The 18801-nt window shown below is 37.9% G+C and overlaps 1 protein-coding gene and 1 long non-coding RNA gene across 3 annotated transcripts in view; one reads left to right on the forward strand and one right to left on the reverse strand.

Annotated features, from left to right (window-relative positions):
* The window catches only part of ACMSD (aminocarboxymuconate semialdehyde decarboxylase), a 76201-nt gene extending 69166 nt beyond the window's left edge, over positions 1-7035 (forward strand). Inside the window, exons 9-10 of one of the 2 annotated variants that reach the window (XM_023193767.1) lie at positions 2987-3085; positions 6798-7035. In XM_023193767.1, coding sequence (XP_023049535.1) covers positions 2987-3085; positions 6798-6860 — 162 coding nt within the window. In that variant the 3' untranslated portion in view covers positions 6861-7035. The remainder of the gene's footprint in view (positions 1-2986; positions 3086-6797) is intronic. The other variant, XM_023193766.2, reaches the window with a different exon arrangement.
* The window catches only part of LOC111527486, a 63281-nt gene that overhangs the window by 41192 nt on the left and 3288 nt on the right, over positions 1-18801 (reverse strand). The window lies entirely within an intron of this gene.

An 18801-nucleotide genomic window follows, 5' to 3' on the forward strand; every position in this document is an offset into this window, starting at 1 on the left:
AAGGAAGGAAGGAAGGAAGGAAGGAAGGAAGGAAGGAAGGAAGGAAGAAAGGGAGGGAGGGAGGGAGGGAGGGAGGGAAGGAAGGAAGGAGGGAGGGAGGGAAGGAGAGAGGGAGGGAAAGAAGGAAAGAGGAAAGAAAAAGAAGGGAAGAAAGAAGGAAGGAAGGAAGGAAAGAAAGAAAGAAAGAGACAAAGAAAGAAAGAGAAAGAAAGAAAGAAAGAAAGAAAGAAAGAAAGAAAGAAAGAAAGAAAGAAAGAAAGAAAGAAAGAAAGAAAGAAAGAAAAAGACAAATATGGTCAGGAGTTTGAGGTCAGGAGTTTGAGACCAGCCTGGCCAACACAGCAAAACCCTGTCTCTACTAAAAATACAAAAAGTAGCCTGGCGTGATGGTGCACACCTGTGATCCCAGCTACTTGGGAGGCTGAGGTAGGAGAACTGCCTGAACCCGGGAAGCAGAGGTTGCAGTGAGCCAGGATCGCACCATTGCACTCCAGCCTGGGTGACAAGAGTGAAACTCCGTCTCAAAAAAGAAAATGCAAGGGATCCAGAACAGCCAAACAATCCAGAAAACGAACAAAATTGGCACAGTCACATTCCCAACTTCAAAACTTCCTACACAACTACAGTAATCAAGCCTGTGTGGGACTAGCCTAAAGAGAGATATAAAGATCAACTGACTTTCAACAAGGGTGCCAATACAATTCAGTGTGATAAAGAATAGTCTTTTCAACATATCGTAGTGGTATGATATCCACACGTAAAAAAATAAATAAGTATAGTTGGACTCCTTCTTTACACCATGCAAATTAACTCAAAATGGATCAAAGACTTAAACTGAAGAACTAAAACCACAAACTCTTAGAAGAAACCATAGGTGTAAATCTTTGTGACTTTGGATAAGGCAATAGTTTCTTTGCTATGACACCAAAAGCACAAGAATCCAAAGAAAATAATAGATAAAGAAGACTTCATCAAAATTTAAAACTTTTATGCTTCAAAGACAATACCAAGGAAGTAAAAAAGACAACTCACAGAATGGAGAAAATATTTGCAAATCATATATCTACAAGGCTCTAGTGTTCAGAACACACAAAGATCTCTTATAACTCAATGATAAAAAGATAACAAAATGGACATGAATGTACACAAGGGATCTTAATAGACATTTCTTCAAAGAAGAAATACAAATAACCAATAAGCACATGAAAAGATGTTCAACATAATTACTTATTAGAGAAATACAAATAAAAACTACAGTGAGATACCACCTCATATCTACTGAGATGGCCATAATAAAAAAGATGAATAATAACCAATGTTGGCGAGGATCTGGAGAAACTGGAACCCTCATACATGCTGGTGGGAATGTAGAATGTTGCAGCCATGGTAGAAAATAGTTTCTCAAAATGCTAAACATTGACTTACCATATGCGCCAGCACTTCCACTCTTAGGTACGTATTGATTCAAGCAGCAACATGGATGAAACTTGAAAACATTAAACTAAATGAAAGAAGGCTACATATTTATGTGATTCCATTTATGTGAAATGTACAAAATAAGCAATTCTGGAGACACGGAGGGTAAATTCGTGTCTTCCAAGGGCTGGAGGGAAAAGAGAGTGGGGAGTCACTGCTAATGGGTATAGGATTTATTTTGGAGGTGATAAAAATCTGTGGTTATATAAGATGAATAAAATATTTTTAAAACATTCTATAATTAGTGGAAATGATTACATAAACTTATGAATATACTAAAACCCATTGAATTATACACTTTAAAGGGGGTGAATTTTATGGGATGTGAATTATATCTCAAAAAAAAGAAAAGGGGATCTTCTGACCCCCAAGCCCTAGTCCTCTTCCATGGAGGCAATTAATGTTACTTGTTTCTTAGATACCATCCCTGAAATAGACTGTATATATACCAATGTATATTTATGGGTCTATAGGTCCCTTATTGAAAACAGAAATATAAGCATAGCAGACACATTGTTCTAGACTCTTTTTTCCTCTTTATAACTTCAAGATCATTCTTTACACTGTAACTTGGAGATTATTCCATTTCAGCATATGTAAGTATTCTTTATTCATTTTTATTTGGGGATATTCTATAATTTAGTTGGCTAGTCTTTTGCTGTTCCAAATAATGTTGCAATTAATTTCTTTGTATATCTTTCTAGCACAAGTGTATGAGTGGAATACATTTTGAGAAGTAAAATTTCTGGTTTGAAATTTTTTTATTTTATTTTGATAACTTGCCATTATTGATGTAATAATGTCTTTCTCACTTGATTATGAGTTCCTTGAGAAAAGGGACCATGTCTGTTTTGTTGACCAGGGTACACCTAGATTATAGCACACTGTCTGACATACTGTTTAATATATTTGTAGATTGACAAGCCTATGTGTTTTATTGTATAAAGTGTCAAACGGAAATTCAAAGCTATACTGTTCAAAAACTTATGATCTAGTTTATAAGAAGTGTTTACAGGAATTGATCTAGAGATAGAGGATTTTCTTTTTCTTTTTTTTTTTTTTTTTTTACTTTTTATCTAGTTATTTGATTTTTATTTTTCCTTTCCTACTCTGTTAATAGTATGTTTTGGAAAATTGTGGAATCAATTGCAATGTATCATTCTAAGAAAGACAGAATCCCTTAATCTCATCTGAATATATATACATATATTTTAATAAATATCTACTTCTTATATTTCAGTATTCTATATTTCAGTTATTAAAAAGAGAGAATGGGGTTGATTTGCAACAAAGAGACCTAATAGTGACACCTGCTGGAAAAAAATCTCAGAATAAAATTTGAACCATTAAATCTTTTTAAAAATTTAGACCAGTTTTATTTTTCCATTAATCAGAAAGAAATATGTTATTTTATGACAGGAATGTTTGTAGTAAGTAAATATAATTGTTTAGAGGAGGCTCTTTTATGTTCTACAAAATTACAGAGAAATAATATATTTTCTTTTTTTAGGATAAAGTCATTTTGGGAACCGATTACCCCTTTCCATTAGGTGAGCTGGAACCTGGGAAACTAATAGAGTCCATGGAAGAATTTGATGAAGAAACAAAGGTATAATGTAATTTACTTCACGGTTTTATTACTGACTTTTCCTGCTCTGAGTTTGGTTTCAGAGCACTTTGATACATGAAAACAAAGAACAGAGGAACCATTACACTGAATTCCCTAAAACGATTACTCTATCTCCATAAATAGCTAAACTATTAAAGGACAAAAAAAAATGACAAAGCTGAAAGTCAGCCTAGTACAACTAAATTCATAAACCCAAGAAATTGTATAGAAGCATATGATAATAAAATATTCCTGCATGTTAGATGGATCATAAGAAAAATGTATAAATTTTTTCTATATTATTTGTTACAAATCTACCAATCTCAAAAGTTGTAATAACTCTAGTTGTAATGAAATAGTAATTCATTAGATAATGAAACTAAAGTCTCAATTAAAAGTACCCAAGGAATCAGATCCTTCAAGTAACTGGACTTCTTTTTTTTTTTTTTACCAGCGTTTGACTTTTAAGGCGGGTAGATGATACTAATATGTGCTATAATGCTACTATTACCTAGTCTACCCCTTAGACTCCTAAACCAAGATGAGTTTAAAATGAGATGCAGTGTCTTCAGGTTCCCTCTCCTTTGCCACTCCTTCCACACCCCCATCCTCCAAAAAAATAAGTCCTTCCTAAGACCTTCACTGCCCCCACTCCCAGAGGTCACGGATGGCCAAAAATAACAGCACGAGACTATATAAACTCTTAATAAATCTTACGAAAGTCTTAGTTGTAATCCTTTTGCATAATTCTTGTCTTTCTTCTAAACTAGAATCCAAGTTACCTTGAACTCTCTCTCCCTTAATCATTAAAGTTATTGTTCATCAAATCTTCTCAATAGGCTTAAAGCACATTAACAGATGCCAAGAAGAATTCATTCTTCAGTATACTAGTTACAAGTTATTAACTGGGAAACCTCAGACTATTTTACACAGAAAGTGTCCCCTTTGGCACTAAAAGTCTTGAACTGACCTACCGAATATTGTTAAATATTTACCTGCTTCCTTCCTAAAGTAGGAAGCTGTCGTAAAGACATTTTTGATCTTTTTTTTTTAAACAAGAAAGGTTGAAAATGAAAAACTTTCTATTAACCAAAATTAAACAGAAACCAGATGACCCCAAACATCCTGATTAAAAACTTAATGGAATAATAGTAATTATTATTACATGCCTTTTATTGTTTATTATGTGCTTATCACTTTCAAGTTTTTTTTATAATCTTGCATAAAGGCTTTATACTGACACACATTCACAATGACATTCTGTACAAGGTTACTCATTGTAATGCTGTAATACTGAAAACAATCTTTAAGGGAATAGTTAAATAAATCTTAATATATCCACACAATGGAAATTACGCCACTATAAATAAATTAGAAATCAATTTCCAAGATATGTTAAATTTTTAACAGCAAGGTACAAAACAATTTGTGTAGTATACTTTCATTTGTAGATTGAATACATCTTTTGCGAAAAAGAATCTTTATATGCCTGGATATAAGTATTTGTTTATGCAGTATAAACATAAAATAACTCTGGAACATACACAGGAAACTGATAACTCTGGGAAGAAAACGGTAGTTGGATGGCAGTAGTGGAATGAAGTATCTATCCATTTTATACATTTTGAATTTCAAACCATGCGAAGGTAACTACCACTAAATAAACTGAAAATAAAATACATACATTCATTTGATAAGTACAACAACATTGGAAGGCACAGCAGTCCCCCCCTTATCCTCAGTTTTGCCTTCTACAGTTTCTCTTACCCCAGTCAACCACAGTCCAAAAATATTAAATGGAAAATTCCAGAAATAAACAATTCATAAGTTTTAAATTGCATGCCATTCTGAGTAGCATGATGTAAGCTTACACACTGTCCTGCTCTCTCCAGCCCAAGATGTGAATCATCCCTTTGTCCAGTGTCTCCATGCTGTATCCACTCCCTCCCCATTAGTCACTTAGTAGCTATCTTGGTGATCAGATGGACTGTCGCCATATTACCATGCTTGTGCTCAACTCACCCTTATTTTACTTAATAATGGCCCCAAAGCACAAGTGTAGTAATGCTGGCAATTCAGATATGCCCAAGAGAAGCTGTAAAGTACTTCCTTTAAGTGAAAAGGCGAAAGTTCTCAACTTAATAAGGAAAGAAAGAAAAATTATATGTTGAGGTTGCTGAGATCTTACTTTGTAAGAATGCATCTTCTATCTATGAAACTGTGAAGGAAAAAGAAATTTGTGCACAGTATATATAGGATTCTATATAGCATCCACAGACGGTCTTGGATAAGGGGGGACTTCTGTATACGGGAGATATAGATATCTTCATAGATAAGGGGGGACTGCTGTATACAGGTAGATGCGTTCTACCATGAAGATATGGAGAAAGAAAACAAGACTTGGGAGTTGAGTGACTTGCCAAAGGCAATATAACCGGTAGGTTACAGCAAACTGATGCGATCCCAAATCCCTTGACTAGAGGAGCAGATCTCCATCAAATACTCTAAAGGATACATGGTACTAAGCTATCTTAAAAGATAAAGTGGCCGGGCGCGGTGGCTCAAGCCTGTAATCCCAGCACTTTGTGAGGCCGAGACGGGCGGATCACGAGGTCAGGAGATCAAGACCATCCTTGCTAACACGGTGAAACCCCGTCTCTACTAAAAAACACAAAAAACTAGCCGGGCGAGGTGGCGGGCGCCTGTAGTCCCAGCTACTCGGGAGGCTGAGTCAGGAGAATGGCGTAAACCTGGGAGGCGGAGCTTGCGGTGAGCTGAGATCTGGCCACTGCACTCCAGCCTGGGCCACAGAGCGAGACTCCGTCTCAAAAACAAAAAAAAAAAGATAAAGCACATGGTTCCTCCTAGCCACAATAGTCACTTCTGAAATGTTCCTCTAGAGGAGGATGGCCTAAGTATGCATTGGGAAAGAACTCTAAGATGTCCAGCCTCAAATCACCCACTTTTCAAGGTTGTGTAAGAACCCTGAAGTGGTCATAATATAGAAGGACACATTAATGGTATGGATGTCACACAACCCCATACATTTCTTCCATCTTCAGCTGCCCATACCTGTCCTTTGCAAGCTGGATAAACAAATTAGTTAGGGTATCTAACAAAGTTACTTCTTAAATCTCTTCTTTCCGCAGAGTTGATATAGTTTATAGCTGGGGAGTCCATTTCTTATGTGAAAATTTTAAGATGTACAGATTTGTACCCTCATCTGAGACCCTTCATTTATATCACTTCTCTTGCTCTGAAAAAGCTTAACTTATATTTGGGGTCATGTGAAAACAACAACACATATGCCTAGCAGCTGAGGGATGGCTAGATGACTTAGGGGCGCCTTTTGCAGCCCTCTTGTCCCACAGACCTAACTGTACCTTTTCTCTGTATTTGCCTCCAAATGGTCTTAAGATTCAACCTGTTAGAGGGTCCAGTTTCCAAACAAGGGCACCTCCTAAAGAGGGCTCTCCCCTTTTTAAGTCTCTTCTCTCCCTCTACAATCAATCAAGTTTCAGATTTAGATTTCAAATAGCGGGGCAAAACATAGGTCAAGAGGATTTTGCTAAGAGATTCACTGTATAATCTGCTAATATTTTTCTCTCATATTGGGGAGCTAATTTTTTTAAATCTGATCAATGTAGTACTTAAAAGTACTTAAAAAACAACCAATAATGCTTTAAAATAACGTATTTTCTTTTCTTTTCAGAATAAACTCAAAGCCAGCAATGCCCTGGCATTTTTGGGTCTTGAGAGAAAACAATTTGAATGACTGAATTTACTACAATGGCAAACTTTCAAAAGGATATTTCATTTTTGTTTCTAAATATGTATCAACAGGTATTAACAAAATCCTATTTTGAACTGTTTTACTCAGAAATAGAATCTCCAAAATATCCTAAATTATTCATAACAAAAATGATTCATAAGTGTTTTCATTCTGAAAAGCTGTACTTTATTTCACATGCAAATAAAAAATGATTTTCCCAGTGCTCTTTTAATTAATCTGGAGAAATACAAAATAAAATGTCATTAATGATTTATATGGAGAAAGATTCATCCTAGAGGGCTCAAGTAGGTTGTCCATTTTGAATAAAGGTATATGAATTGGACTCAAATAACCTGTTCCATCCACCTTTAATACCTACCATTAGCCCAGATCTGGGCTGGGAATGCTTCAGCCTCCACAAAGTAAGTAACATATGGAATATTCATACTCAGGGAGCTTCCAGAACAATTAAGGAGGTAAGAGATGTTCATGGAATAATTATTAAGCTATAAACTTTGACTTTGAGTGTCAAAGAAGTTTCATTAAGAGGAATTCACTTTGTCTAAAACTGTGGAGCAGATCTTCACAGAGGGTGGAACATGAGAGAGTCCAGGAAATGAATAAGAAATGTTTAGGGTTAGAGGATGGGAAACAGGAAGGCAAAACTATGGGAACACAGCTGTGGTTTCAGATTGAATGAGACATCCATTTTAAAAGTTTTTGTCTATAAATTCACTTCTACCAGAAGCTCTTTTGATTTTAAAATATTGAGCAGAATGTATAAAGTTAACTATGGAAAGTTAATAGGGCAATACCAGGGTAGCCTTGTTTTTTTACCCATTTCATTAACGGTCCCGCTTGGGCTGCTGAAAAGGAACTTGGTTCTGGGATGGGTGATGAACATCTATGGTTCATCTGCCTCTGATTTAATTTCAAAATCAAGCATGATTTTTCAAAACTACCCTCTTGCTTTGGATTCATTCATTCTTTTCCCTTCCATTCATCCAGAAAATCAAGAGTTGAGTATTGACATGTAATTTGTGCTGACCCCTTTCCAGAATAAAGATGAGATCTAATTCTTACTTCACTATGCTCACACCATTATTTTCATTTTATATAGTTCACTGCCCCACCTCCTTCTCACCCCACCCCCCACCATTTCTTTCTAGGACTTTACCCACCCACCACTCTGCTTATTGCTCCAATCTGCCCAAAAAGAAAAACAAAATTGAACAAAGGAACAACATGAACTCTAGGTTATTTTTTCCTTCCCCAATCTTTGGGGGTAATGTTTACACTTTTTCAAATATTCTATATTTGAGCACTCTGAACACAGCATTTAATGATTGTTTTATTATAAAAAGTAACCCAATCACTTTATTCAATATTATACACACACATCACACGCAGAGTGAATGGATACATTCATATTCACATGTTTTCTATGTGCCAGGACTATAGGAATGTTCCAGGCACTGGGGGTATAGATGTCAACAAACAAGATAAAATTCCTTCTCTGACAAAACCTACAATCTGAAGAGTAAGAAACATAAATAAGGTAAGGAAGAAGAAAAAGAGGAATAAAAGGAGGAACAGAAAGAGGAAAGAAGGAAGGAAATTTTTCTTATAGTGATAAACACTATGAAGAAATTAAAACGAAAATATGGTAGTGACTAGGAGAAAGATGGGGGTAAAACATTAAATTGTAGAGTCAGAGAAGGCCTCTTTAAAGTGGACTTTCAACTGAGATTTGAATGATAGAACAGGGAAGAAAATGCAAAGGTTCTGAGGCAAGAAAGCTCGTGATGAGTTTGTGAGCAAGGAAGAGAGATAGGGGAGGAAGCCAAAAAGTTGGCTAGATCAGTAGATCATGGTCAAGGGTTGAGATTTTTTTTTTTTTTTTTTTTTTTTTTTTTTTTGGTGACAGAATCTCACTCTGTCACGAGGCTGGAGTGCAGTGGCGCGATCTCGGCTCACTGCAACCTCTGACTCCCTGGTTCAAGTGATTCTCCTGCCTCAGCCTCCTGAGTAGCTGGGATTACAGGCATGCGCCACCACATCCAGCTAATTTTTGTTTTTGTTTGTTTTAGTAAAGACAGGGTTTCACCCTGTTGGCCAGGATGGTCTCGATCTCCTGACCTCGTGATTCTCCTGCCTTGGCCTCCCAAAATGCTGGGATTACAGGCATGAGCCACCGCGCCTGGCCAAGATTTTATATTGTTTCATAGGAAACCACTGAAGACTTTTTAATAGGTCTGTGACATGCTCGGACTTATGTTACTCTTTTAAAATAAAAAAAAAAAAAAAATAGCAGGGTGCAGTGGCTTACACCAGTAATCCCAACACTTTGAGAGGCTGAGGCAGGAGGATGGCTTGAAGCCAGGAGACTGAGACCAGCCTGGGCAACACAGGAATCTCTACCAAAAAAAATTTTTTTTAATTAGCTGGGTGTGGTGGCTCATTCCTGTAGTCTCAGCTACTCAGGAGGCTGGAGTGGGAGGATGGCTTAAACCCAGGAGTTCGAGGCTGCAGTGAGCTAGGATCATGCCACTGCACTCCAGCCTGGGTGACAGAGTGAGACCCTGTCTCAGAAAAAAGAAAAGAGAGGAAAGGAGAGGAGAGGAGAGGAGAGGAGAGGGGAGGAGGGGAGGGGAGAAAAAAAAGAAAAAAGAAACCCATATACATTAACAGCTTTGTAGAGACTTATTAAAGGGAGTCAAGAAAGGAAGTTGGAGGCTGGGCAAGAAATGATGGTGACTCAGGCACAAATACAAGAATGGGGATCATGAGATTTGTTTGTAGGCAGAACTAACAGCATTTAATGATGGACTAAATGTGAGGAAGAGGGAGGAAGGAGAGGAAAGAAATCAAGGTTGACTCCTGGGTGTGTGAATGTGAAGTGTGTGTACACATGTGCACACCATGCTTTTGTCAATCAGTCTCCTATATTTGGACATTTAAATAATTCCTAATGTTTTGCAATTATAAATAATATTGCAATAAAATTTGATTAATTTCGCAAGTCATACATATGGATAAACTACAACTCTGATTGGATCAAAGATTTAACTCTAAAATATTAAACTATGCAGGTACTAGAAGAAAAGATGAGAGAATTCCTCTTTAATCTGGGTGTAAAGAGGGTTTTCTAACTATGACTTTCCTAGGCACATAATCCTGGTGACATTTAAGCTTTGAGATGATTAATGATAGTTAATGGTGTTAAACTCATTCATACTTTAAACATATGTGCTTTGATTCCCACGCTTTTCACTTGAACAGCTGGGTAGATTAATTACCATTTACCATAATGAGGAAGACTATGGGAGAAACAGTCTTGAGAGGAAAGAGAATCAACAGTTCTGTAGTTGAACTTGTTATATTTCAGACGCCTCTAGACATTTAAGTAGGAATGTCAAGTAAACACTTGAATGTACTAGTCTGGAGAGTTCAAGAGACAGGCTGGGAAAAATCACCAGTGTATAAAAGGTATTTTAAGAAATGAGACTGGATGAAATCACCTGGTGAAAAAGTAGAGCAGAGACGCAGAAGACCCTAGGCCTATTTCCTGGGATTCACTAACACTTAGAAGTTAGATGAAGGCTGTACAAAAATTAGCCAGGCATGGTGGCACGAGCCTGTAATCCCAGCTACTCAGGAAGCTGAGGCAGGAGAATCACTTGAACCCGGGAGGCGGAGGTTGCAGTGAGCCGAGATCGCGCCACTGCACTCCAGCCTGGGTGACACAGCAAGACTCTGTCTCAAACAAAAACAAACAAACAAAAAAGTTAGATGAAGGCACCAGCTTTGTACACAGAAGAGTAGCCAGTGAGGTAGGAGGAAAACTAGGAAAATATACTCAGGCGTCAAGAACAGACAATGTTTCAAGAAGTCCTAACAGCTTTAGGCATACACACACACACACACACACACACACACACACACACACACACACACAGCTACAATACTATGGTATTCAACAGAACCATATGCCTCAGATATAACTCAATCCCTGTATCCCAAAATTTAATTCCACTTTTTATAGTCCCAACCCTGATGAATGGCATCAACCAGTCACCTAATTCTTCTCCTTCACCCATATGAATACACCATTAAATCCAAAAGATTCAATCCATTTCATATCTTTTATTTCTTATCTGTTCTTTCCTCCACATGGCTTCCAACTAAATTCAGGTCGTCATCTCTCAGCAGGATATTGAAATAATCCCTTATTTGTAACCCTGCCCTGCCCCTTGGCTTAGTCTGCTACAACCCATCTTCTACCATGGTGCCAGAGAAAAATGTCCAAAGTATGTATTTGATTGTATCACTTTCTCTGTTAAAATTCCTCAGGACCTAAAGTGGTGGTTTCTAGGCTTTGGGATTTCATTGCTCAGTAACTCCCCCTTCAAAAAAACAAAAACAAAAAAAAAAAAAAATGTACTGCTATCTCTAACAGAGCACACCTCTCATTTTGAGTTGTGATTCCTATCTTCCTTCTAGACTGGATTTCCTTGAGGGATGACCTATGCCTTCATTAACTCATGCATTCAACAAAATTTATTCAGGACTTATTATGGGCCAAGAACCATGCTAGATTCTGAGAGTATGAAAAAAGCAAACATGGTTCCTGCCCTCAGTTGTGCTTATACCCTAGTTAGGGAGACATGTATCAAGTAAGCAACAAATCGATATAAAATTGCTACCACGACAGGAGCTATGAGGGAAAGGTGCACAGTGTGTAGAAAGCTTATTATAAAGGATTTGTCCTAGTCAGAGTCACAGAAAGATTTTTCAGATAAAAGTTTTGCTTGAGCTAGGATCTGAAAGCAAACAAGAGCTAAAAGGTTAAAAGGGAAGGGAAGAGTATTCCAGGCAGAAGAAACAGGATAAATGAAAGCCTTGTGTCTGTGTAAGAAAACAGCCATTGTATGGCAAGAGTGACTCCATCTGGAAGGGGACTCGCCATGATAACTGATGTTTGAACACAGCATACCAAGGTGTTCTGCAGTAAGGTCTTTAAGCAATGCCTGTAGCATATATAGCCGTGCATAAAGTGCTTATCTAACCTCCCCAGTAGTCATGAGTTTCAGCAAGAGGGTCTGAGATGTAATCAGCTGCACGTTTGTACCCTAAAAGCTTGCCATACAAAGGACACTTTCTGAACGGTGAATGCAGGGACCCACCATTGCATGGCTACCCCAGATATCACTTCTGTTTGTCAGAGCCTATTAAATAGTTCTTTCTGAGAAACTGAATTTGTCAGCCTCTTTCTTCAGCCTCTCACCTTCGGGGTGGGTTTGCATAGACCTGCTCACCATGGAACAGGCAGGAGAGAACACAGCAAGAAAGAAAACCACTGTGGCTGAAGATGACAAAGGAAGATATTCTTGGTAAAAAGTGACAAGATCATGTGAGGCCATAAGTCAGTTGAGGAATTTTGTATATTGAAAAGCTGTGAGAACTCAAAAAATGGGAGAAAATATTTGCAAACTACCCATCTGACAAGGGATTAAGAACCAGAATCTATAAGATGCTCAAACTCTACAAGAAAAAAATTTAATAATCTGATTTTAAAATGGGCAAAAGATTTGGATAGACATTTCTCAAAAGAAGACATACAAATGGTAAACAGGTATATGAAAATGTCCTCAGTATAATGACTCATCAGAGAAATGCAAACCAAAACTATAGTGAGATATCATCTCACCCCAGTAAAAATGGCATTTTTCCAAAAGACAACCAATAACAAATGCTGGCAAGGATGTGGAGAAAAGGAAACGCTTGTCCACTGTTGGTGGGAATGTAAATTAGTACAACCACACTAGGTAGCAGTTTGGAGGTTCTTCAAAAAACTAAAAATAGAGCTACTATGTGATCTGGTAATCCCACTACTGGGTATACACCCAAAAGAAAGGAAGTCAGTATATCAAAAGTATATCTGCACTCTCATATTTGTTGCAGCTGTGTTCACAATAGCCAAGATTTGGAAGTAACCTAAGTATTCATCAAGAGATGAATGGATAAATAAACTGTGGTACATGTACACAATGGAGTACTAGTCAGCCATAAAAAAGAATGAGATCCTGTCATTTGCAACAACGGATGGAACTGGAGGTCGTTATGTTAAGTGAAATAAGCCAGGCACAGAAAAACAAACTTTGCATGTTCTCACTTACTTGTGGGAGCAAAAAATTAAAATAATTGAATTTACAGACAGAGAGAGTAAAAGGATGATTACCAGAGACTGAAGTGGATAATGGGTTGGGGAATGGGAATGGCTAATGGGTACCAAAAGTAGTTAGAAAAAATGAATAAGACCTCATATGTGATAGCACAATACGTGACTATTATAGTCAATAATAATTTAATTATACATTTAAAAATAACTGAAAGTATATAACTGAGTTGTTTGTGACACAAAGGATAAATGCATGAGGGGGACAGATACCCAATTTACCAACATGTGATTAATATGCATTGCATACCTGTATCAAAATATCTCATGTAGCCCATACTACTATGTACCCACAAAAATTAAAAATTAAAAAGAAAAAGAAAAACAAGAGTTGGAGGCAAAGAAGTATGGATTGGAATCTTATGGTCACAAGCCAAGAAAGGCCTAGAGTCACCAAAAGCTGAAAGAGCCTAGAAACAGATTCTCCCCAATAGTCTTCAGACTATTCTCCCCAGTAGTCTTCAGTACAGCCCTGCTGTTTTAGTCCAGTTTTCATTGCTCATAACAGGATACCTGAAACTGAGTAATTACTTCTTAGAGTTACGGAGGCTGAGAAGTCCCAGGTTGAGGGGCCACATCTGGTGAGGGCCTTCTAACTGGTGGGGACTCTGCAGAATCCCAAGGTAGCAGAGGGCATCATATGGCAAGGGAGCAGAATGTGCTAGCTCCAGTCTCTTCCTCTTCTTATAAAGCTACGAGTTCCATTACTGTGACAACCCATTAATCCATTAACCTATTAATTCATTCATGAGGGCTCTGCCCTCATGACCCAATCACCTCTCAATACTGCCACATTGGGGATTAAATTTCAACATGAGTTTGGGAGAGGACAATCATTCAAACCATAGTCCCTGTCAACACATTGATTTTAGATTTCTGGCCTCTAGAATTGTGAGAGAATAAATTTCTCTTGTTTTAAGTCAAAAAACAATACCAAAAGAAAACAAACAAACAACAACAACAAAGAAAAGCAATGAGAAGGTTTTTTAGTAGGGGATGGCATTAATTAGAGCTGTTCTGTTTTTGTTTTTTTTTAATCCTGCTCCTGTGGGATAGAATTCAATTTTGAAAAGATTCCTCTGGCAGGTTGCAGGATGGCAAAAGCTTGCAGGGGAGCTTAACTGAAATAGTTTGGGTCAAGGTGGTGGTAGTGTTGCTGGTGGAGAAACATACGTAATAGACTCCAGAGATAATAAGAAGGGTCAACAGAAAGGCCTTGGTGATGGGTTAGATATGGGAGATGAGGATTAGAGATATCAAAGATGACTCCTGAGTTTCCGTCTTGCATAAATGGAAGTAGTGCCATTTTACTACAAGAGGCACAGAGAGAAGACCAGGTTGGAAGGGCAGGATTATGAGTTTAGTTTGGGGAAATATTGAATATTAATGCCTTTGAGACATACAAAAGGGAAAGTCGAGTGTGCAGACTTATGTAGTTTGAATTTCCTAGCACATAGTAATAGCTCCATTAGCATTCACTGGATAAATAAATAGTAAAATAAAAATAAGTAAACATTAAAAGCAAAAATAAGTAAACAGTAAAAAACAGTTTTTTGCTCCTAAAATGAGCAAAGAAAGGAACTGGAAATCAATCTTCACTGAGTATGTTGGGAATTCATGCAGTTCTGAGTGTAATCCAAATGGTGAGGCCTCACAAATTTGTGACTATCTACAATGACTTGAGTGTTCACTATCCTCATGAGTCTTTCTCCTTGGCTCACCCGCCTAGTAAGCCCTTCTCCTTGGCTCATAGATGGATGTCTTCTCCCTGTGTCTTCACATGGTCTTTCCTCTGTACATGTCTACATCATGATTGACTCTTCTTCTAGGACACCAGTCATACTGGATTAGAGCCCACCCTAATTGACCTAATATGACCTCATTTTAACTTAATTCCCATTTAAAAGAAACTGCATCCAAATATAGTCACATTCTGAGCTACTTGGAGTTAAGACTTTTGGGACACAATTCAGCCCATAACAAATGCCTTATGTATATTCACAAACCAATCTGGCAATGTCCATACCAGGGGTGTCATTTGGTGACAGCAGACATTCTTCTCAGATGCCATTAGCAGCACAACGTTCTAAGGAAAGGTAAAGAGAATAACCTCCTCAGGACCATATTTGATTGCCTGGCCCTGGAACAATACTGCTTACATAGTGAATCTGCTCATAACACAGAATCTAGAAAAGTTACTCAGGAAAATCACCTTTTCAGCGTTTTATCTCCTTCCTTATCTACTGCAAGCACTTCTCCAAAAACAACCTTTTTAAAACACTCCCAACACCACCAGATTCCAAAGGAGAAACAACCACTCACAGCCATCCAAGCATCTTTCTCTTTTCCTTGTACAGTACCTTCTCCTATATCCCCTAAAAAGGAAGCCAGTACTGGCTCAGCTTAATTCATATTCCCCAACCAGAAAGCTTAAATCTGTATTCAACGTAATCACTTTAGATTAACATACCAAGACAAATACCAGCTTTAAATTTGTTTAACTTAGACCTTTATGAAGATTTTTCCCAATCAAAATTGAAAAAAGGTAAATTGAAGTTTCCATTTCTGAAAATAAGACTGCTCACAACCTAAAAATGTCAAAGTTTACTTTTAAAAAGTCAACACAAACATATGTAAAAGTTCAAACAGATCAAATTCAACCTATGTCTCCCAGTCTACATCCCTAGAAGGAACCAATTTTACCTGTTTCTTGTGTGTGTATTCTTGCAAACACAGTCTACGATTATACAAGTATTTACATGTATACATTCCTTTTTTCATTTTAAGCAAACAGTAGAATTTGCCCTTTCTGGTACCTTTTAAGTACCTTGCAGGGTACTTAATGCCTTGCTGATCATCCCACATATAAACTGCCTCTTTCTTTTTTTTTTTTTTTTTTTTTTTCTGAGACGAAGTCTAGCTCTGTCCCCCTGGCTGGAGTGCAGTGGCACAATCTTGGCTCACTGCAAGCTCCACCTCCCGGGTTCACGCCATTCTCCTGCCTCAGCCTCCCGAGTAGCTGGGACTACAGGCGCCGGCCACCGCGCCCGGCTAGTTTTTTTGTATTTTTAGTAGAGACGGGGTTTCACCGTGGTCTCGATCTCCTGACCTTGTGATCCGCCCGCCTCGGCCTCCCAAAGTGCTGGGATTACAGGCGTGAGCCACCGTGCCCGGCCCTCTTTCTTTTTAATGGGTGGATCCTATGAATGAAAATTACACAGATTACATAGATGTACCATAATCATAGAGTCCTCAATGCATAGACATTCATGTTTCCAATCTTTTGCAGTTATGAACTGTTACCAAGAATACCCTTGTTACTGGAAAGGAGTCCCAATCCAGACTCCAAGAGAGGGTTCTTGGATCTCACACAAGAAAGAATTTGAGGTAAATCTATAAAGTGAAAGCAAGTTTACTAAGAAAGTAAAGGAATAAAGAATGTCTATTCCACAGGCAGAGCAGCCCCGAGGGCTGCTGGTTACCTATTTTTTATGGCTATTTCTTGATTATATGTTAAACAGAAGGTGTCCCCCCTTTTTTAGACCATATCCCCTTTTTTAGACCATGACATTGAAATGGCATTTGTGACTGCCACGGTGCCAGTGGCAGTGTCATTTAGCATGCTAATACATTATAATTAGCAAATAATGAGCAGTGAGGATGCCCAGAGGTAACTTTTATCCGCCATCTTGGTTTTGGTGGGTTTTAGCTGGCTTCTTTACCACAGACTGTTTTATCAGCAAGGTCTTTATGACCTGTACCTTGTGCTGATTTCCTATCTCGTCCTGTGACTTAGAATGTCTAACCTCCTGGGAATGCAGCCCACTAGGTATCAGCCTTATTTTACCCAGCCCCTACTCAAGAGGGACTCACTCTGGTTCAAACGCCTCTGGCACCATTATGATATTTGTTCAGCATCTTTTCATATGCCTATTTGCCATCTGTATACCTTCTTTGTGAGGTATCGGTTTAGATCTTTTGCCCATTTTTTAATTGGGTTATTTTCTTATTGCTGAGCTTTAAGAATTCTTTTTTTTTTTTTTCATTCGCCATCTAATCTTTTAAAAAGTTCCGTGGGTGCATAGTAGGTATATATAATTTACGGGGTTGATGAGATATTTTGATACAAGCATGCAATGATGTGAAATAAGCACTTCAGGGAGAGTGGGATCTCCATCCCCTCAAGCATTTATCCTCTGAGTTATAAACAATCCAATTATATTTTTTAAGTTATTTAAAAATGCATAATTAAGATATGATTGATTATAGTCACCTTGTTGTGCTATCAAACAGGTCTTATTCACACTTTCTTTTTTTGTACTCATCAACCAACCCCATATCCCCACAAGTCCCTCCGCCTACCCTTCTCAGTCTCTGGTAACCATCCTTCTACTCTCTATGTCCATGAATTCAATTGTTTTGATACTTAGATCCCACAAATAAGTGAGAATATGCAATCTTTGTCTTTCTGTGTCTGGCTTATTTCACTTTACATAATGACCTCTGGTTCCATCCATGTTGTTGCAAATAACAGGATCTCATTCTTTTTTATGGCTGAATAGTACTTCTTGTGTATATGTCCCACAGTTTCTTCATCCATTCATCTGTTGATGGACACTTAGGTTCCAAATCTTAGCTATTGTAAACAGTGCTACCACAAACATACATTCTTTTGGGTATACACCTAGCAGGGGGATTCCTGGATCACATGGTAGCTCTAGTTTTTTGAGGAGCCTCTAAACTGTTGTTCACAGTGGTTGTACTAATTTATATTCCCAGCAGCAGTGTACAAAGAGTTCCCTTTTCTCTACAACCTCACCATCATGTGTTATAGCCTGTTTTTTGGATAAAAACCATTTTAACTGGGGTGAGACGATATCTCATTATATTTTTAATTTGCATTTCTCTGATGATCCATGATACTGAGAATTTTCCCATATGCTTGTCTGCCATTTGTATGTTTCTTTTGAGAAATGTCTATCCATATCTTTTATCCATTTTAAAATCAGGTTATTAGATTTTATTTCCTACAGAGTTGTTTGAGCACCTTATAGATTCTGGTTATTAATACATTGTTAGATGGGTAGTTTGCTAATACTTTCTCTCATTCTGTGGGCTGTCTCTTCCCTTTTTTTTTTTTTTTTGTTATTGTTTTTGTTTTTTTGTTTCTTTCTTTTTTTGAGACAGAGTCTTGCTCTGTCACCCAGGCTGCAGTGCAGTGGTGCAATCTCCGCTCACTGCAAGCTCTGCTCCCCGGGTTCATGGCATTCTCCTGCCTCAGCCTCCCCAGTAGCTGGGACTACAGGCGCCTGCCACCTCGCCTGGCTAATTTTTTTGTATTTTTAGTAGAGATGGGGTTTCACTGTGTTCGCCAGGATGGTCTCGATCTCCTGACCTCATGATCCGCCCACCTCAGCCTCCCAAAGTGCTGGGATTATAGGCAAGAGCCACAGCGCCCAGCCCTCTTCCCTTTGTTGATTGTATCCTTTGCTGTGCAGAAACTTTTTAACTTGATGTGATCCTATTTGTCCATTTTTGCTTTGGTTGCCTGTGCTTGTTGGGTATTGCTCAGAAACTTTTGGCCAGACAAATGTCCTGGAGATTTTCCCCAATGTTTTCTTGTAGTAGTTTCATAGTTTAAGGTCTTAAAGTCTTTAATCCATTTTTATTTTTTTATAGGACAAGAGATAAGGGCCTAATTTCATT

This window comes from Piliocolobus tephrosceles, chromosome 11, assembly GCF_002776525.5.
Source record: "Piliocolobus tephrosceles isolate RC106 chromosome 11, ASM277652v3, whole genome shotgun sequence".
NCBI classification, from domain to species: Eukaryota; Metazoa; Chordata; class Mammalia; order Primates; family Cercopithecidae; genus Piliocolobus; species Piliocolobus tephrosceles.